Source organism: Xenopus laevis, chromosome 8L (assembly GCF_017654675.1).
Source record: "Xenopus laevis strain J_2021 chromosome 8L, Xenopus_laevis_v10.1, whole genome shotgun sequence".
NCBI lineage: Eukaryota > Metazoa > Chordata > Amphibia > Anura > Pipidae > Xenopus > Xenopus laevis.
Genome location: NC_054385.1, coordinates 27,202,922 through 27,224,993, shown reverse-complemented (window position 1 = coordinate 27,224,993; position 22,072 = coordinate 27,202,922). Strand labels below are relative to the sequence as shown.

The following is a 22,072-nucleotide window of genomic DNA, read 5'->3' as shown; positions in this document are numbered from 1 at the left end:
ACCCATGATTTGTTCTACTTTCCCACAAACATTTGTAGTTTACATTTCCCACAAACCACCACAACATCATGTCAGTCTGAGCTTTGTCATGTGCATTGGTGTAGGTAATAATGTTATGTGCAAAAATGACAAAATTTTGTGGCAATGTATTACTGAGTGCCGTATGTGGATATTGGTAACTTGTGTAATGACTCACAACAAAAAAAACAAAGGATGTTACATAGTAGAATTGCAGAAATTCTGTAATAGATTTAAGTAATAATGCCCCATACAGTGTCAGACACCAGGAAAAAAACATGGCACAAATAATAGAACATATTAATACGAGAAAAAAACCCAGCACAATGATACTCTTGGGCTACACAGGTAGTTGCAACCACCATCTAAGGAGGGGATTTATTAACGGTAGAGTTGTGTTTTCTCAATAAACTGTGTTTTTTGAGTTTGGTTTCACTAAAAAAATTAAAGAAATTATTATTGTTATGCCCTTTAGCTGAAAAAAGTCAGAATTCAGAAGGGAAAAAAACACTTTCAGACACATATTTGCCATTGTGAGAGTTAATGGGAAGAAAAATGAATGTACATATACTTCCTTGTACATTATGAAAAACTGTTCTTTGCTGTGTTCTAATCATCTTTAGCCAAACCACGAAAATGCCCGGAAACAAAAACACAAGGAGAAACAACAAGATAATGCTACAGTTTGCTGTGAACACTTAAATGGAGATTATCTGTGGTGGCTTTGTATTTATAATTAGTTACACAATTTGTTTTGCATGGAGATACTGGAAACAAGTGGCCACAGAACAGAAAAAAGTCCATTCATTAACCAAAAAAAATAAATAAATGTGTTTGAGACTTTAAAAGGTAAAGGCTCAGTATAAAACAAATTACTGTAAGAGCAATAAATTATAAACATTATCAACCGTTATTACCCTCCAGGTTAGAGATGACCAATGTGCACCAGTACAGATAAGTCCTTCCTGTACCTTAATAAAAAAAAATGCACTCAAACTCCCAAAATCAAGCCTAGATCATTGTATGGTTAGTATGGTGGGTGCTTTGAACCCAATAATGAACCCTTGATTGGCAGGAAAGCATTCACTCTATATCGCAATTTGGTTACTAGAGAGCATTGTTTAATTCGATTTTATAGACTTCGATCAGCTTAGATCAACACATATGGCAACTCCTAAGCATATTAATGTGCACATAAAGGGTTTCAGTATAAAGTAATATATAGAGGTATGGGACCTGTTATCCAGAATGCTTGGGACCTGGGTTTTTTTAGATCTCTATAACTTAAGTATACTAAAAAATATATTAAACATTAAATAATTGCAATATGGATTCATGTGCTTTGTTGGAATAAAGTACAAGGTACTGTTTTATTAATACAGAGAAAAAGGAAATTATTCTAAAAACTATTACTACTAGCTTTCTGGATAATGGGTTTCCACATAATGGATCCCAATGTGTTTTACTGAGCATTCGTACATAGCCTATTTTGTAATGCACTCATCAATGTCACAAGAAAAAAACATAATGACCACTGTGATGTCTACATACAAGGTGGACTTATAATTGCCATGGATTTTGCCTGACAGTCCTTGGTGGTGCAGGGAGTTGTAGTACAACACAACCACAAGAGCCACAGGGCAGGTAGACCATGGCGTGACCTGATCTACATCTAAAATGTACATATTTAATTGGTATAACCATCCAACAGTTCCCTCTGGTGTGCATTATGCTTATTAATAAAAAGAATATTTTTGCAAATTAAAGCAATTTGTACCACATTGTGCATTACTGTTTCTTGCTTCTATGTACAGAATAAAATGGCCCCATTCTTGTGAAAGACCTGCTGCATTGTACTCTACTGCTAAAAAGGACTTTTGTTATTTAATATACAGGACAGTTTGCATACAGTAAATAACAATCTGATCATATTTATATCTGACCTGAAAAAATGGGTGATCATGGGTCTTCTCAAACATGGTGAACACTGGACTACCCCAGAACTTGAAGGCTTCTTCACGCATAGAGGTTGAGAATAAATGCCCTACTCCAAGCCAATATTTGTCTGATATATGGACCATGCCACCAGTTGTCCAATCAAAATCTTCATTTGCTGGGGCTCGCTTGCAGAGATCTTACACTTACTTGTGTCACTGATCCTCGGCTATGGGATCCCACAGAACATCGCAGCAGTTCTTAACTAAATGCCCTTATTTTAGCTTCCCTCAACTTGCACCAGAAGTTTTAAAGATAAATTACATTTGCTCTACTCCTGCCAGCGATCTTTCTCAAGAGCAGGATGGTCCAAAAAAGAATGCATGGCTCAGACGGTGAGAGGAGCGACAGCTGCAAAGGCAGGCTCCGCCTCTCATTGAAATGACCTGGCAGGTAAACAGGGAAGTTGTAGCTGAAGAGGGGAGGCCAGGGTGTGGAGCACCTATAAATAGATGTCTGAGGTGAAAGATTAATGAAGCTGTCAAACCTGAGGAACCTGATTGGCCACAAACGACATGTACGCTACTCACCTAGATAAAATACATTACTTGAAAGCGTTACCTGCTGTCGGATGGACTGTGGACAGGCTTCGATTCAAGCAAGGAAAATTTGATAACCGGTCGAACAGTACAAAGATGCAAATTAACTATTGTACCTTGTTAAAGCGATATTGTCATAGCATAATTACCCTCTTTTTAAAAAAATAATGTATGATTTACACAAGCTTTAATAGTGCTGCATTACTTAAATTGTTCTGTTTTATTTATGGTTATACAAGATTTTATATTTGTACTTATTTTAAAAGGTGAATGGACCTGTTTGCTCTGCCTCAGCTATTATTACATCTATTATTATCATCACGTCTAAATTCATCACAAGCCTCCCCCCGCAGTAGTGCAGAAAGGCAGAGAAGCCGTTAAAGGGTGGTTCATCTTTAAAGGAAAACTATACCCCCAAACAATGTAGGTCTCTATAAAAAGATATTGCATAAAACAGCTCATATGTAAAATCCTGCTTCATGTAAATAAACCATTTTCATAATAATATACTTTTCTAGTAGTATGTGCCATTAGGTAATCATAAATAGAAAATTGCCATTTTAAAAAATAAGGGCCGCCCCCTGGGATCGTAGGATTCACTGTACTCACAAACATACCAACAAACCATACATGTTTGGTCACATGAGCCAATTAACAGACAGAGTTGTGTCTTTTGCTTCCACACTTCTTCCTGTTACAGTTAGTGTTGTAGTATTTCTGGTCAGGTGATCTCTGAGGCAGCACACAGACCATCACGAAATGGTGGTTCAAGGCAAGAGATGTAAAAGGGCAATATTTATGTAAATATATATTCCAGTTTGGTAAGATTCTTTAAAATGTCATTCAATTTGATATAAACTAACTGTTGCTTAAGTATTCATTTTGGGGGTATAGTTTTCCTTTAAGTTAACTTTCAGTATGTTATAGACTAGCTAATTCTAAGCAACTTTTCAACTGGTCTTCATTACTTATTATTTTTTTATAGTTTTTGGATTATTTGCCTTATTCTTCTGACTCTTTCCAGCTTTTAAATTGAGGTCACTGATCAAAATCTAAAAACAAATGCTCTTTAAGGCTCCACATTCATGTTTATTGCTACTTTTTATTGCTCAACTATTTACTCAGACCCTCTCGTATTCCAGTCTCTTATACAAATCAATGCAGGGTTGCTAGGGTAATTTGGAAATTGCAAACTGGAGAGCTGCTGAATAAAAAGCTAAAAGCTCAAAAACCACAAATAATAAAAAATCAAAACCAATTGCAAATTGTCTTAGAATTTCACTCTCTACATCATACTTAAAGTTAATTTAAAGGTAAACAACCCGTTTAATATCAAGCAGGGTTATCTTCATATTTTTCTCACCATTAGTGGGTGCTAATTTGACTAAAATCGTTACTGTTCTTCCTTCTGGCTAGCCTACCACTTTTAAAAATCAAAACAGTATAGTTGTCTTGGGATCATACTGTACAAATGCATGCACCCACTTTAAATCAGAGTAAGGTATACCTGGCAGAAGCTAGATGAAGTACATCATTATTCAGAAACCCATTATACAGAAAGTTCACAATTATGCAAAGGGCGTCTCCTATAGACTCCTTTTTATCCAAAAAAAACACATTTTTTTAAATGATTTCCTTTTTCTGTGTAGTAATAAAACAGTACCTTGTACTTGATACCAACTAATATATAATGAATCCTTATTGGAAGCAGAACAATACTATTGGGGTTATTTCATGTTTAAATGATTTTTTAGTAGACTAATGGTATGCAGATCACAAACAATTACGGAAAGATCCCTTATCGGGAAAACCAAGGTCCTGCGCATTCTGGGTAACAAGACCCATACCTGTACCATGTCGTGGAAAGCCAGCTTGGGATAAAAAATTTGCCAAAGCATTGCTTTAAAACCCATCATTGTATTGGGTAATTTCGATTATAGGAAGAGTTACCCGATTTTGGCCTGCTACCCGGTCTCCTGTCACCCTACTGCTCTCTCCAGATTTTTTAAAGGTTTATTTTAAAGTGCAGATGGAAAGCTGCATGTTGCAACTCATCTACATTTCAGTGTGGTCTTGTAGGAATGGCTGATACAGAAGAATGGGTCTGTATTCTTTACGGTTGAAAAAATAAAAAAAAACAAGTAATTGGATGTAAAATTGCAGATGTATAAGAGCTCTTAAAGGGAACATGGAGACAATAATGGCTGAGGGCACCCACCTGCAGTTAAAGTAATCATTGGCAGATAATTGCCCTCTCTATTTGGAGAGACCCAACCAAGCTTTGTTTTCCAACCCTTAGTAGACTTATCCTGTTATGTGTCTAATACAGCAGAGTACTCTGCAGATTTTGCCTCAAAACAAGAAAATACCCATGCTGCATATTTTTTTATTATATCTCACAGTATAGGAAAAATTTATGATTTACTGCTAATCGTTTTATTTCCCAGATTTACACAGCCCCATCTTCCCATAACCCCATCCCTCACAACTTGGTTGACTAGTCACATGTCAGTTAGAGATCATAACCAGGGCCAACATCAAAATATTTGGGGGCCCATAGGGCCACACCCAATTAACAAAGTGCACAGTACAAAACGTTTTATGCAATGCACAAGTAGGGGTGTAACTATGGAGAAAACAGAAACTGCGACCGCTGGGGAGGGGTAGCAGGAACTATAGGGGCCCAGTGGGACTTAGAATGATAAGCAGCTGCAATATATGTACATAAAAAATGTCTTGTTTCCAAAGTTTAGGGCCCCGTGATCTTGCTGTGGGGCCCAATCACCAAGCTCATATAATTCAGAAAATAGATTCTAATAGCTGTGTTACTCTGTAATAATCCCGTTAATTAATGTGCTAATAAATCAGTCAGTTTGGGGTGTTATGGTCAATAGAGGTCCTGATGATAACACAGTAGGATGACTATGGCAAGTAATAAAGAAGGTTATGGACACCTACTCCAGACCAAGTAGGCATTTTCATGGACTTTTGATCCAGCTTTGAAAAATCCTATCAGGTGAGGAAAGAATAGGGGTCTTGATGTGTCGGTCATGTACCAGACACATTCTCACAAGTCCCAGGAAAAAGACTTTCCCGTGACTACACAACATTACACAATATTAAATAGGTATTTTATAAAACAAACAGTGCTTGTTATAGCTAAATAACCTAAACAAATTATATTATCATACTGAGTACAATGGACAAAAAAAAATTGTTCTCCAGATATTGTTGAACCACATTTTCCCACCATTTTGCTGAATAAAGTCTGTCGGGAGTGACGTTGAATGTAGTTCAACAACATATGGAAGGCCCTAGGTTCGTTATCTATAGACAATATAATGCCTCAGATTATCTGTGGAATGACAATTGAAGAAACTATACAGTGTAATTAAACACGATTATGTGTGTGTATATATTCTGAATATATATATATATATCCTATGAGTCACTGAGCTGCGTTTGAATATTTATAGATTATCAGTCAACCTTGTGTACTTTGTTGCCATGAACACATGTATACTGTCACAAATAATACAATGTCATTTATATCTACGCACCATATATTCTAAACAAACCATGCCTAGATTATAAATTAAAGGTAACAGTCTAAAAAGTTTTTTTTCCCTCTCTAAACGTGTATTTGCATACATGCTTCTGTACATAGAGTAAAGGTGCCCATTTACAGGCCAATAAAAGCTGCCGACAGATCAAGTCAGCAGCTTATTGGCCTGTGTATGGGGCCCTCCGCCGAAAGTTGGCCAGATGTTGAACGGGCAGGGGTAAAAATCCTGTTGGATTGCAGATGGCACCTATTTGTTGATGCCATCAGGCATTCTGACTGCCTGTATTCTTTGCATTATGATCCGATCATTGGGCGCTATGGCCCACAATCGGATCAGCACGATATCGCCCCCGCCTAACAAGCCGATCTCTCTGTGTATGGCCACCCTAAGAGGTTTCACTTTCATGCCCACAAATTGTGTGCCAGTCGAAATTAGAGGTGACAAAAGATGTTGGAAATCTGGCAGGAGTTTAAACAAATTGTGTGGGATTAAGGTGGATTGGGGTGTGGCCCTAAATGTCCATCCTGCGGGGGAACGCTGATTACAACACAACCTAGAATTCATTGTAGCAATAATCTCTCTATAAAGGGATGATCTGGTTGTTTTAAGATCGCTGCACAGGATGGCTTGCTATCGGTGTATCCTGCACAACTTTGTTATAAATATACCTGCAGCAGAGAGTTTGTGTGGGGGGAGATCCTGTGACCCAGTTTTTATGTTCTAAAACTATAGTGCGCTTTTTATCTGTGCAAAGGAAGCGGGGGTGCAAGGGATAACCTCCTTCTACAGTACTTCTCGTTTACAATGTCACGGTGCCTGCCGATAGTGGGTGTGAGGCACCCCCTGTCCCATATTTCTGTTAAAAAAGAGTAAAAAGAGGGTTCCCTGATGTCTATTTTAGCAATTAGTGTTACAGGAAGACACACTGGAAGGACACACACACTTTCTTCAAGAACTTACACACTAGGGCTCATTTACATCAGCTACACAGCATCTGTTATGACATTATGTTGTGTGGCTGTGCATTACACTACTGAGAGGCCACATTTTTAGCTGATGTGAGGGAACAGTGTACTGCAGCCAGCCATATATGTTGAATCCTGTCCATGAGTTTTCACGTGATAAACCGTGAGATAACTTTTTCTCACTGAATTGAATTTGGCCCATAATATGCAATCACCTCCATAACTAATTTGTGGGAGAGGACCGCCCAGCTTCTAGGAGCAGTACAGGTATGGGATCTGTTACCCGGTAAACCCATTATTCAAAAAAAATTTAAAAATTTTTTTTAAAAAAAAAACATTATTTCCTTTTTCTCCAGGACCTGTTATCCAGAATGCCCAGGACCTGGGGTTTTCCAGATAAGGGGTCTTGCCATAATTTGGATCTCCATATCTTAAGTCTACTAAAAAATAATTTAAACATTTAATAAACCCAAAAGGATTATTTTGTCTTCAATAAGGATTCATTATATATTAGTTGGTACTATTTTATTATTAAAGATAAAAAAAAAATTATTTTTAAATATTTGATTTTCTTTTTTTATTAAAATGGAATCTATGGGAGAGCGCCTTCCAGTAATTCAGAGCTTTCTGGATAATGGGTTTCTGGATAATGGGTCCCATACCTTGTACTTAATCTAACTATCATATAATTAATCCTATTGAGTTTAATAAACGTTTAAACATTTTTGTGGTAGACATAAGGTATGGTGATCCCAACAACGGAAACATCTCTTACAAGGCATTCTGGATAACAAGTCCCATAACTAGATAACAGAGCAACAGACGCTAAGCTCGGTCACTGGGATCTGTTGTAAGGCTCAGATACATGGAGTCCCTCTGTGCTGTCAAGTACAGTGTCAATCAAGCAGACTCCCCTCCCCGTGTGACAGCAATAGACAGCCAGGGAGTAAATAAAATGTCTTTTCCAAGGTGAACAAAGTAATAATGAACTGGTAATGCTCTTCAGTCAGGGTCACCGTCGCATGGCACTTAAATAGAAAACCATTTCCTCATTCTAAAAAGATGCTATGTTATTTGCATACGCTACATTTTGCCTTGATTCGGTAACCCACGGCAACAGATAAGCAGTTACCTGCCGCTGGTCTAGCGCAGTTAGAATAATGAAAGCCAATGCTGTGTGCTTGCTATAATTCTTATTTGTGCAAATCCTCTAGATTGCAGAGCTGGATATTTTATCCTGTGAGTCACTGCGTAGCTATGTTTCCTTTGTATTGTGCTCCTATTCAAAATGCGAGCAGTGTCGGACTGGGACACCAGGGGCCCACCCAAAAACCTTAGACCAGGGGCCCACTCTTAGTACTATTATTCTTCCTCTCCTCACTCAACCTCTGTTCTCCTTGTCTCTTTTCTTTACTATACTATAATCTATTTTTCCAACTATTTAGCCTCTTTGTTCTCATAGAAATAGGTAATGGCCATGAAATAGGCCAAATGTTTAGCAGCATGAGGGCCCGCTGACACCTGGGCCCACCGGGAATTTTCCTACTGACATCTGGGCCCACCGGGAATTTTCCTGGTATCCCGGTGGGCCAGTCCGACACTGAATGTGAGTGTTTTCACCTGCTCTCAGTGGCGTAACTACCGGGGGAGCAGGGGGTGCGATTGGGCCAGGGCCCACACCCCCTCAGGGCCCCCCGGCAGCTCGCGCACCACTGGATTCCGCCCAGAAAACAGCATACGGAGGGGGGCGGGGGGCCCCGGCTGCATGTCCCGCGCCAGGGCCCGCCCCCCTCTAGCTACTTTACTGCCTGCTCTGGTGATAGGTACTAGGGCCTACAAATGAACCTGCACTGTATTCAGTCAGCACGTCTCCCCTTTAAAAGGCATCTTAGACCTTGTAAGCAGAGATGGGAAATGCACTAGCTCCCATGAGGATCCTGATCATTCCTTGAGGGATGCTGGGATTTGCGCATCACGACAGCTGAGAGTCTGTGAATCTGACAGCCCTGTCATAAAGGGTGTTAGCACATCTTAGAGACATGTATAGTAGGCAGTTTTACAGGAAAACCAAGTTCCCCTGGGGAATTCCCTAGCAGATGTATAATGGCATGCTTAGAGCTCTGAAATATTTCTGATGCAACCTGCCAATCTCTTGTGACCTCCAGCCAAATGGCCATGCAGGCAACCCACCTAGATATTATACCCAGTGGTATGGTGCGTTAGATGCTATCTGGCTACATGTGCTTATTTAGTTTAGATCTAACATTACAGAAGTACTGGATTTGATACTGGGTCCTGGGGTTATGAAATGCAAAGTAAAGGTGAACTAAACCGACCCAGGCATTTTTAACTGTTAACCCCAATGTAACACCCTACAGTACCAAATTTATTGTAAGTTTCCCTATATTGACTCCACAAGAACAGAGTAATGCACAGAGGACAGCTACACCACTTCATATCCCAGGTTCCACAGTATTAAAAACTGAGCAGGAAAAAGAGTACTGAGTACATGAGGACTGGGCCAGGACCAGCATTTTACATGAACAGAGTTATGGACTTATTGGACCTCCTCGAATTATATATCCCAAAAGGTTGGCATATGGAAATGCTTATAATAATGTATGTAATATATAATAATGCTGTAATATTATAATGCTTTACAATTATAATTGTTTATAAGACATTGCTGTGTTTCAAAGCTTTCGGGTAACGGGTTGCTGGATGACAAATCCCATACATACTTTTTATATATAATATTATTATATTATTTATATATAATACTTTCATTATACATGTATGGGACCTGTTATCCAGAATGCTCAGGGCCTGGGGGTTTTCTGGATAACAGATCTTTCCATAATTTGGATCTTCATACCTTAAATCTACTAGAAAATGATGTAAACATTAATTAAACCCAATAGGTTGGTTTTGCCTCCAACAAGTATTAATTATATCTTAATTTGGCTTAAGTACGAGGAACTGTTTTCTTATTACAGAGATAAAGGAAATAATTTAAAAAAATTTAGATTATTTGGATAAAATGGAGTCTATGGGAGATGGCCTTTCTGTAATTTGGAGCTTTCTGGAAAACTGGTTTCTGGATAATGGATCCTATACCTGTACATACACCTGCCTCTTTCTTACATGTCCATAAACTAGCAGTGAACATTATATTCATGGTTTGTATACAATGACACACATTTTGGATTTTTTAACATGAGGTGCATAGAGCAGCAAAGGTGGGCACAACACAGACATTTCCTTATCATCGCCTTATGTTAGGCAATGAGTATAGGGCTCCATTGCCCCCTGTGTCCACCAGTGCTCCCTTAATTGCACATCAGAAAGATACCAAAATTAGGGGGTGGGAGGTCATCTGTTTTTTCCTCCACCCCCACCACTCATGAATACAGTTCTGCCAAAAAAGGAGAAGGATCTGCAGCCACAGCTATTGACTGTGGGGCAGGGTGCAAAGAACACCTCAATAAATGAGTCTTCTAGTTGCTTCCACACCAATATAATTTGACAAGATCCCAAACAAAGATCCTGCATAGCATTAAAAATTATACTCAAGCTAAATTACCCATTTTTCCCAAAAATTAAATGAAGACTTCAAACTTCTCTCTAAGTAGAAAAACACTGTAGAATTTAACAGTGAATCAAAAATAGATTTACTTTAAAATTGTATCCATTGGGCAGATATGACAATATTAGTTTAGTCTCGTAGGGGCTACGGTCTGTTATTATTGCTCTGTCTGCTAAATTTAGCCCTGGGCTTTTGATACTTTGCACACACCAGATATCCGGGGGCGTACGGCCCATTAAAACCACATCCCTTCTTAGAACTGAATTGAGACTAAAGAGCATGCTGGGAAAATAATCTGCCTGCGAGATATACACATTATTAAATACTAAATTTAGAATGTTTATACTTAGAAGTATGATTAATAGGACACACCCTCTCGAGTCCTAGATCCTCAGAAACCAGGTCAAATCTAGAACAATGGTTTAGCGAGCTTTATATGAGCTCCTTTTCGAGAAATAAACCAATGTGTGCATATAACTTACCATATATAACCCACATTCACAGTTCTTCAAGTAATGACAAATAGCCATGCAGGTCAGATGTGGAAAGGGTTAATGAATTGCAGCAAGGAGCCTGAGTCAGACTACAAATGCTACAGGGAATGAAAAGTGTGTGACACTGAGACACAGGGACTGCTGGGACACAAGTGATTGCTTTGATCCCCAGTATTGCACATAGAAAACACGCCATGTTATTTTGAACTCAGCTACATGTACAGCATATCAGCCTCTGCATTGCTTCTTATGTTGTGCAAAACAAAGGTTTAGCCGTCTATGCTAATTAAATGAGAAAATAAATGTGAGAAAAAGCCCACCCTAATGGTGTCCTGCCAATGACAGCCAACCATTTGTAACTCCACCATTACCCCTTTCATTAGAAGTCAGGAGGGCATGTCTTATTAATCATACTATACTTCTATATAAAACACAGGGCAAAACTCAACAGCCAATAAAGGCTACAGAGTCTCTATGTCTACCCTAACTATTGGGACCCAGTAACTCCACCTCAGTCCCACACATACCCCTCAAACCACCCCTCTCAGTCACTACTCCCAAGAAAAGCGCCAATCACTGCTGCAACTCCAATTACATTCCAACCGAATCCATCAGATTTGTAGGTCTTATCAGGTATAATTTGCCAGCTATTACTTCCTATTTTGCCTACAAGTTATACCCCCGACCAGTCTCTGTATCTCACCAAATGCCACTCACTGATCTGCACAACCCTTGTTCCTTACCCATTGTGTTTTCAACAGATTCTCTGGCTGACTTTGCTAGAGGTGGATGGGCCATGGTGTGGGATGTCCAGCCAGGCCCCCCCACACACACACCGTACAGGATTTTGTTGCTGGCTACGAGCTACCGGGGGGCCCAATCGCACCCCGTTTCCCTTGTAGTTCCGCCACTGTGACTTCCTTTCCAGCAAGCAGAAGTGTATCTATAAGTAGACCCCAAATCCAGAAACCTAGGGCAGCTAAACTCTATCGTCTATGCCCAGCTTAAGAACTAACTAAACACAATAGGAGTCATTTATAACCGCAAGTGCAGTGTGCAATTTAAGCTGCCATTCTACCATGATTTTTACCCACAATGTAGCATTTTCCCCATAATTGCAGATTGGCACCCACTGAAATAGCTTCTGATGCATAATAATGTGCTAAACTGTGCATGCACCTTTAGACAAAGATGGGTCAGAACACTTGCACTGTTTCTGGTGTATATATATATATATATATATAGATATATATATATCTATATATATATATATATATAATATGTGGAATCACAGAAGGAGAATGTTTGGATGCAAGTTCTTTTAAAGGGGTGGTTCGCCTTTCAATTAACTTTTAGTATGTAATAGAATCTCCAATTCTAAGCAACTTTTCAATTGGTCTTCATTATTTATTTTTTATTGTTTTTTAATTATTTGTCTTCTTCTTCTGACTCTTTCCAGCTTTCAAATGGGGGTCACTGACCCCATCTATAAACAAATACTCTGTAAGGCTACACACTTATTGTTACTTGTACTTTTTATTACTCATCTTTCTATTCAGGCCCTCTTCTTTTCATTTTCCAGGCTCTTATTCAATCAATGCATGGTTGCTAGGATAATTTGGACTGGAGAGCTGTTAAATAAATATCTAAATAACTCAAAAACCACAAATAATAAAAAATTAAAATCAATTTCAAATTGTCTCTGAATATCACACTCTACATCATACTAAAAGTTAACTCAAAGGTGAACAACCCCTTTAAAGACCAATTTGCAATTGGTCTTCATTTTTTAATTGTGATTTTTGAGTTATTTCAATTTTTATTCAGCAGTTCTCAAATTTGCAAGATTAGCAATCTGGTTGCTATGGTCCAAGTTGCCCTAGCAACCATGCACTGAGTTGAATAAGAGACTGGAATATGAACAGGAAAGGCCCTGAGTAGAAATATGACTAAGAAAATGTAGCAATAAATTTGTCTTACAGGGCCTTTGTTATTAGATGGGGTCAGTGATGCAAACTGCTTACAAACTGCTTTGGGCCAAGGTGCAACTTGCAGAAAACAGGATGCTTTGTGTAACTCGCCCCCCTTGCCTTTTTAGGCACTGAGTTGTTTCTAAAAAGTCTAAAAACACGACACCAAAGTTAACAAAACTTCAACCCACAGACTTGCACAAACTTGTTTCTTAAAACATGCTACTTCAAATGGCCCATAAGTGCCCTGTGTGAACAAGGGTAGCTGTAGATTCTTTTACCCAGATAGTAAAATAAGGAAGACTTGAGAAAAAATTATATTTATATTTTTATACTTACATGAGAGGGGGTTGCTCTGCCAGAGGTAATTCCGCTACATCTAAACAAAACATGATTTCAATTTTTCTCCCTCCATAAATATGATATTTTCCCCTTCTCTGTATAGCCCCTCTGGCCTGCTATCATATATTGTCACATTATATTAATCTTCCCTGTGCCACATGTCCTTCTGTATCCAATCATACTACATCCATAGGACAAGGCCAGGGGCCCCAACCTGATGTCTCCGGCTCTGCAAAGCACAACATATCCCCAAGAAAATGAGTCATTTTTAAACAAGTATTTATATATTTTTTTTACTGCCTTCATCTGTATATACTGCTAATATCATTGTATCTATTACAGTGGAACCTCAGTTCTACATCCTCTGATTTTAAGTTTTCCCTCATTTTACATTGTTGTTTTGTAGCCCCACCTGTATATTATACATAATACGTTTCCCTGATTTTACATTTTCATGTATTTTACACCATTTTTTCTGGTCCCCTGAAAAACATAAAATGGGGGTTCTACTGTACTTATATCAAGTTGGCACAATGGGTTGCTACATCACATATAGGGGTCCCTAAATTATCTGCAATTAAACAGTGGTTCTTGAGTTGATAAAATCTGTGGACTGCAGGGACAGACATGTTCTCTGTGTGGGAATCCTGCCCGTGATGTTGAGTGAGACCCAGCAATTCTGCATCAGTTAGAAGCTCAGGAAATGTTAATGCGTTCATCTCTACAAATGAGCTTAACACCCACAGTTGCCTTCCTCTTGGATTGTGTAAATGTCCTCAGGCACAAACTGACTCACAGGCTGCCTAGAAAACAGGTGCCAAACAGTAGCCTCTGTGCATGCCAGTGTAGCTGTTGCCCATCTCCCCCCATCACTAACACCAATTAGGAGATATATATATATATATACTGTGTATATATACTGTGTGTATACATACATATACACACACGTGAAAAATGAATGCTCACAGTGCCCAGACAGAGGACATGTTCTACTAAGAGTAAATGCTAACCCTGCATAGATGGAGAATTATATTTGGTGCATGTTGTGCCAAAAATGAGTGTGCTTAGTACACAGATAGAAGGTGACGTGCATGTACTGCTAAAAGTGAATGCTCTCTGTCCACAGACAGAGGATGACATGTTCTACTAAAAGCGAATGATAAGCATGCATGAATAGAGAATGGCATGTGGTGATGTGCTATATATTTGTCAATATCAAGCAGGTAAAGGTATGGAATCCGTCATCCGGAAACCAATTATCCAGAATGCTGTGAATTATGGCAAGACGATCTCCCATAGACTCCATTTTATTCAAATAATTACAATTTTTAAAAATGATTTTCTTTTTCTTTGTAATAATAAAACCGTACCTTGTACTTGATCCCAACTAAGAAATAATGAATCCTTATTGGAAGCAAAACAAGCCTATTGGGTTTATTTAATTATTTCATGATTTTTTAGTAGACTTAAGGTATGAAGATCCAAATGAAAGAAAACCCCAGGTCCCAAGCATTCTGGATGGCAGGTCCCATACCTGTAGCATTATACTGTAAAATTAAGAAAAAAATCCTTGATGCAATATACGTATTTGTGTCAGTGGGTAAAGCGGCTGCATTCCTTGCACTCCTACAAGTAGTATGTGTCGTGACTTTGAAAAAAAACATGGAGTATTTGCTTGTTGCATTATGGATTAACCCTTTTAATGCCACAGATCATAGATTCTACGTTCGGCAGCACTATTTTTGCCATATAAACTTAGGGAGAAAACTTTGTAGCGTTTTTTTCCTTTACTTCTGACCAAAGCGCTGACTTCTGCGAAGGACTGCGGCCAGAATTCTCCATGTAGAAAAACAAGAATGGCATCTCTGAATAGTTGAAGGTGTATTTTCAAGAAATCTATAGTTTGTGAGGGGTTATTTCACAGGTAAGGGACAGTTTAGGATGAAAAAAGTTGCACATACATTTGCAGCCCCAGTGTTATGCATTGTCCCTCTTTTAGGGTGTTTGGTCGCCGCATCTCTAGGTGCACCCACACATACTGTATGGGGTATCGTTATATTCAGGGGAACTTGCAGATTGATATTTAGCAAATTTTTGTTAGTTGTCATGAAAACTTAGGGAGAAATCTAAATTTGTATCTGTTTTCCTTTATTTCATACCAAATCGGTGACTTCTACAAGGACTGCGGCCACAATTGTCCATGTACAAAACTAAAAATGGCATCTTCGTATAGCTAAAGATGTGTAATTTTTGGAAATATATGGTTTGTGGGGGTTATTTTACACTTTGGGGGTGTTTAGACTGAAAAAAAGGAAGTAGTACACATAGAGCGTAGACTTTCAACTGTAAATGCCCGTATGCATTTTTCCTGTTTTGGGATGTTTGGTGGCGGAGTCTATATGTGTACCCATACATATGGGGTATTGTTTTATTCAGTAGAAGTTTGTCTTCTTTGGTTTGAAAATGTTTCTGATTTATTTTGTCAAATTTACATTTGATTCATCACGGCGTATAACAATGGTGCTACATTTCTAGTCACTCATTGAGAATGTTGATTCTTATATGGATTCTGAGGGTCTGGATGTTGATAACACTATGGTGATGACTTTCAGCTGATTCATACTGAGAATGCTAACAAATGAACTGTACAACAACAATGTGCAGGCTGTGTTGTATAATTGTGCAGAGTATCTGTTCAGTGGACGCACATGTTGTGCTGCAGGACAATTTCAAACATAATATAATTAGGTTTTTTTTGCAACTTAGGTGACAACAATTGTTGAAGTGAAATAAACCTGGTAAAATCACGAGTTTACCTGCATTTCCTATTTAGTAAAGCTAAAGCTGTAGGTCTGTGTGGCAGGGAAGGAGCGTATTATAGAATGATATTGTGCTTCAGAAACCACAGCAACTTCCTCTGCATGTAACAATAGCTAAATATAGGCTCGTGTGATGGAAAACTGACAGAAAACAGTACAAGGGTCAGGTTTGCGTGTCTGCTTTTGGGGACAGATGGGTCTATTTAAGACCCATCCTTCACAATCTGAAACGTTTTCGATCAACACAAGCAAGTGAAATTTCTGATTTCAAGAACCTGGCACAGAGGGGCAATGGGTTTTCCCTTGAATACATAAATAACAATATTTAACATTGGTCCAAAGGTGGGCATACAGGGGCAGATAAAAGCTGCAGAAAGATCGAGTCTGCCGCTTATTAGCCCATGTGTGGGGCCCTAGAATGGGCTTCCCCGATCTGGCTGAGAGTCAGCCGTCAATTGGGCAGGGGTAAAAATGGGTGCTTCTCTAAAGCACCCATAGGCCCATAGATTTAGGCTAAGGAGAACAGAAATGAGCCAGAAGCCTTTGAACATACAAATTACACCCAAGTAGCAGACTCACCAGTGATTTGGGTTCCCCGTTACTCTTCAGCTTTCTCATTCTAAATGATGTGTTTCAGGGGGCTTCAACTTTGGTTTTTGACAAACTGATACATAAACTACGTACTATGCCAACTACTAACAATATTTTTAGCTGTGGTGAGGCTATTAAGTCCTTCTATACAATTGCTATAGCTCTGGACTTTCAGCTACCATTAAGCACTGCTTCAAAACAACCTTAGTTGCTTTGAAATACAGGTATGGGACCTGTTATCCAGAATGATAGGGACTTGAGGTTTTCTGGATAACGGTTCTTTCCATAATTTTGATCTTTATACCTTAAGTCTACTAGAAAATCATTCAAACATTAAATAAAGCCAATAGGCTGATTTTGCTTCCAATAAGGATAAATCATATCTTAGTTTGTATCAAGTACAAGGTCCTGTTTTATTACTACAGAGAAAAAGGTATTCGATTTTAAAAATTGGAATTATTTGATTAAAATGGAGTCTATCGGAGATGGCCATTCAGTAATTCTGCACTTCTACCATCAAAGGCCAGTTATCCCATTCTTGGGTAGACTGACAGGGCAAGCCTTACAAAGTGTGTATGAATACTGTGCTCTTCAGTGCGTTGCTAAAATGATTCAAAGCCAACGTTTGAAGAGTTTGAAGAATGCAACACCCAGTAATTGATCTATGGCCTTGCTTTATTAAACCAAGTTAACAGTGCATAAGGTAAGTGTAACATCTTTAAAGGAGAACTAAATATCTTCTACATTATGTTTTGGGATTCTGTAGCAGCCCAAGTTAAACAAAGACTTTAACAATAAAGATCTGTGCCCCTAAAGATGCCCCAGTAGCTCCCCATCTTCTTTTCTGCTGATTCACTGAATTTGCTCTGTGCTGCTGTCACTTATTGATCTTAGGAACCAACACACAAAAGAGCCCAATTCACTTAATTAGCATTAAAATTTAATAATCATGCCTGTAGCATCCGCTTATATTACAGACAAACCTCATTTTCTGCTTGATAATTTGTGACGACCCCTAAGGTGAGCTTCTCAACAGCTGCTCAATACACACTGAGCTTGTGCGTGTCAAAGACACTCCTAACAAAATCCAAGATGGGAATCTCCTGTGACAACTTTGAAGGCCTGGATCATTACTTCTAAAGAGATGCTGAACCTCCAATCATGAACATGCTACTGACAAGCCCAAAGGAGAGAAATCTGGAGAAATAATCCATATGGTCCCCAGGAGTCAAAACAGACTTGGCAGCACTACTGCCATGAGTATTGGAAAATGCTCATGAGTATTGTATACACCAACATGAATTGAGCACTGCATAATTCTGGTGATTAATCCTGCTAAGTATCTATACAGCGACCATTTGCAGCACTGTATAATTCTGGTAAGGATAATATACACTAGCACTGAATATACAGTTCTTTATGTTGACATTTGCTCACACACAGACAGTGGACTGGCTAGACTGTATAATTTAGCTGTGTATAAAATGACACTAATGTGCTGTACTTTATAAATAAATACACTGAACATGGTGCATGCATACATTTGATTATGTACTTCTGTCAGTAAACATGCTGCATTATATGACTCTGCTGAGTATATGTACACTGATAATGCTGCATGATTTTGACTGTCTGCCTAGTGACCCTGAATGTGTATAGATGCATTGTATAGTTCTATACACTGCATCTATACACTGACAACTGACACTGCTAATGTTGCACCGGGTATTGTCACTAATGTCTGACACTTAACATGATGCACTGTATAATGATAGGAGACACAGCCGCTAGAGCAGGGCTTTCCAACTGGTGGCCCGGAGCCTCCCTTGTGTGGCCCCCCACATCAAAGTCTGCCTTCTGTGTATGCTTACTATGTGTTAACCTTAAAAGGTATGACTATAGAGATTAACTGGCCCCTGCATTGTTTAAACCTCAAATTCATACTGTAATCCCTTGTATTGTTCACACATGTAATCCCCCCTGCATTGTTTACACTTGTAACAACTCTATTGTTTACACCCCTAAAGTCCTATACTGTTCACACCTGAGACCCAGACTGAAACTGCCCACATTGTTCACGTTTTCACACTCATACAAACTGCTGGAGGGGCACCAGCATTGTGTCACTGTATTTTGTACATTTTAGAGTGGTCCTGATAATAGTACATAGTTCAACCCCTCCAAATGAAAACCCAGCATCCATACCACACCCCTCCCTACCTTCACATAAATTACATATACCCATATCTATACTAACTATAGAATTTAGTATCACAATAACATTAACAGAATCAGCCATCACATCACCCGGCAGTGCATTAAACAACGTCACTGTCCTCGCTGTAAAGAACCACCTACGTTGCTTCAAATGAAAGTTCTTTTCTTCAGGGGTGGCCTCTGGCACGGTGATCCTCTTTATGGGTAAAAAATAGGTTTCGCTGCTTCCTGCTCTGCTCTGCCTTCCCTATGCTCCCTGTGTGTGCCTTACTCTGCCTGCCCTAAGCTACCTGTGTGTGCCTTACTCTGCCTGCCCTATGCTCCCTGTGTGTGCCATTCTCTGCCTGTGTGTGCCCTGCTCTGCCTGAGGAACATAAGCCTGGTATTTGTTATGGGGGTTTGTGATTATTTTAAAATTATTGTTAGGGGCCCCTATGGTGTTAAAGCATGTGCTGGGGAGCTGTGTTATCCACAGGGGACAGTGGCAGAACTACCGAGGGAGCAATGGGTGCAATTGTACCAGGGCCCGCACCCCGAGAGCCCGTCTGCATTTCGCATGAGCAGAAAAAATGCTGAAAAACCCTCTTCCGGAGGGAATCTGCCCAGGACTGCCACCCCATAATTACTTTACTGACAGGGGAGGAGGAGGCATATGGATTTAAGGGTACGTAATTTTCACATGAGTGATTAGTGACATCCCTGCAGTGAGCACCAATCATTTGGTTGTTTTGGTGTGTCACTACAATTAATGTGGGCATGGTCTTGTGGTAACATGGGTGTGGTTTAAAACAGGGAGTGGCTAACACTGGGTTCCATTATTGGCCCTTCACCATGTAGGACAGAAAAATTCTGGCCCTTTGTACCACAGAAGTTGGACAGCACTGCCAAGATGGCCATAGATGCAAAGATCCGATCGTTCCAATCCCATCTCCCGACCTGCCACTAATCATTCAGATCAAATAACGTACAAAAGAACAGATCAGCCGATGTTCTGCCCCTGACAGCAATCGTACAAAAGTTATGTCTGACAAAGCTGGTGACAGTCTCCCATTGAAAATCGTACGATCGGCAATACATGCAGAGAAATTATCGGCAGCCGACAGAAATCTTTCAACCTGTCAGATCGACCAAACGACCGATCTCCGCGGGACGAAAAATGTCTAGACTCTCCACACACGGTCCGAAAATCGTACGAATCCTCGATTCGTACAATCGGATCTTTGCGTCTATGGCCATCTTAAGAGAAATCCTAGACAATACAGAGAAAAATCAGTAAAATATAACTGTAAAGCTGTATTCAATTCAGTCACACATATGACGTGCCGTAGAGGATTAGGAAGTGGCTAGGTGTCTGTAACTATGCAGATTAATCCCCCTACTCTATCAGTTCCCCCTCCCCAGCCCATCTATTATCCATGTTTGATTCTACTCAGCTGCACAGAATAATACACATATTATTCCTCCTGCAATGATGCATGCATAGCACTGGTATAAAAGAGACGTTGGGAACAGCAAAATAAAATGCAGGCATATTGTAAGAATGCTGTGCCTATGTGCAATCACAATAAACAGCAAGTAAGTAGTGCACGATGCGGAAACATTGGCCAGGACCATGAGGATGGTAATGGACTACAGAATATCATGCCTTTGCCAACACAGTTGTTCTCTCTTTAGCCCTCTCCAAGCTAAAACTTATCAACTGTTGGGGGGCTGCAGACTGGACAGCCCTGATATACAGGTATGGGATCCATTATCCAGAAAGCTCCAAATTACAGAAAGACCATCTTCCACAGATGCCATTTGCTCCAAATAATCTAAATTTTAAATAATGGTTTCCTTTTTCTCTGTAATAATAAAACAGTAACTTGTACGTGATCCAAACTAAGATATAATTAATCCTTATGGAGGCAAAAACATGCCTATTGGGATTATTTAATGTTTACATGACTGGTTAGTAGACTTAAGGTAAGAAGACCCAAATTACGGAAAGATCCGTTATCAGGAAGACCCCAGGCCCCAAGCATTCTGGATAATAGGTCCCAAACCTCTACTGCTTGACACACAGAATAAAGTGAAAAGTAGTACAGCCGAGAGCTTGGCCTAATACATTTTACATTAAGGCATCAGATGATAAAGCAGATTATACTGAGAGCTGTATTAAAGTGACTTGAGAGCAAAAAGAATTTAGATACAAAGAGCAATTTTTAATCCATTGCTGAAAGCAGCACATACACAGAAACACAAATTTAGCATAAAAGTAGGGGCCCCTGCAATAGCAGCATATACAGTATGTATATATCAAATGAGTGGAGCGAGTGCTATTCTAAGACAAATAGTAATTGGTCTTCATTTTTTATTTGCGTTTTTTTAGCTTTTGTTCAGTAGCTTTCCAGTTTTAATTTTAACAGCTAGGTAGTTGCTAGGATCCAATTTAACCTAGCAACCAGGCAATGGTTTGAGAGAGAGAGAGGGCAGGAGTATGAATAAAAGAGGGTCTAAATAGAAAAATGAGTAATAAAAGGTAACAAAAACAAAACTGCAGCCTCACAGATCAATAGATTTTGGCTGCTGGGGACAGTGACCCTAATTTGAAAGCTGGAAAGAGTTAGAAACTATAAAAAATAAAGAAAAAAACTATATTCAGAAACTATAAAAATTAAATAAAAAAGACCACTTGAAAATTGCTTAAAATGTGTTTAATTGTGGTTTTAAAATGCTCGAATACTCAGTCTATAATAAATGGGCCTCTAAAGGTTAACCTGAAGGTGAATCTAGGGTTATCCTATGTCTGATGGCGGTTGGACAGGTAATTTATTTTTGTTTTGGCTTTCCAAGCGAGTAAAACAATAGAACAATTATACTTCCATGCCCATGTACCATACCATGTTCTACCATGCTAGAGTCTGTTTAAAAGGGTAAATAAATACGTACCTATAATATTAGCCATAATGTCTGCTCCCATTCATAGGA

The 22,072-nt window shown here is 39.1% G+C and overlaps 1 protein-coding gene across 5 annotated transcripts in view; it reads right to left on the bottom strand.

Moving 5' to 3' along the window:
* dgkk.L (diacylglycerol kinase kappa L homeolog) overlaps positions 1-22,072 on the bottom strand; it is a 100,102-nt gene that overhangs the window by 58,639 nt on the left and 19,391 nt on the right. Inside the window, exon 1 of one of the 5 annotated variants that reach the window (XM_018229616.2) lies at positions 1,962-2,145. The exons of the other annotated variants lie outside the window; for them this stretch is intronic. Coding sequence (XP_018085105.1) covers positions 1,962-2,099 — 138 coding nt within the window. The 5' untranslated portion in view covers positions 2,100-2,145. Of the gene's footprint in view, positions 1-1,961; positions 2,146-22,072 lie in introns of those variants that run through there. 5 annotated transcript variants of the gene reach the window in all.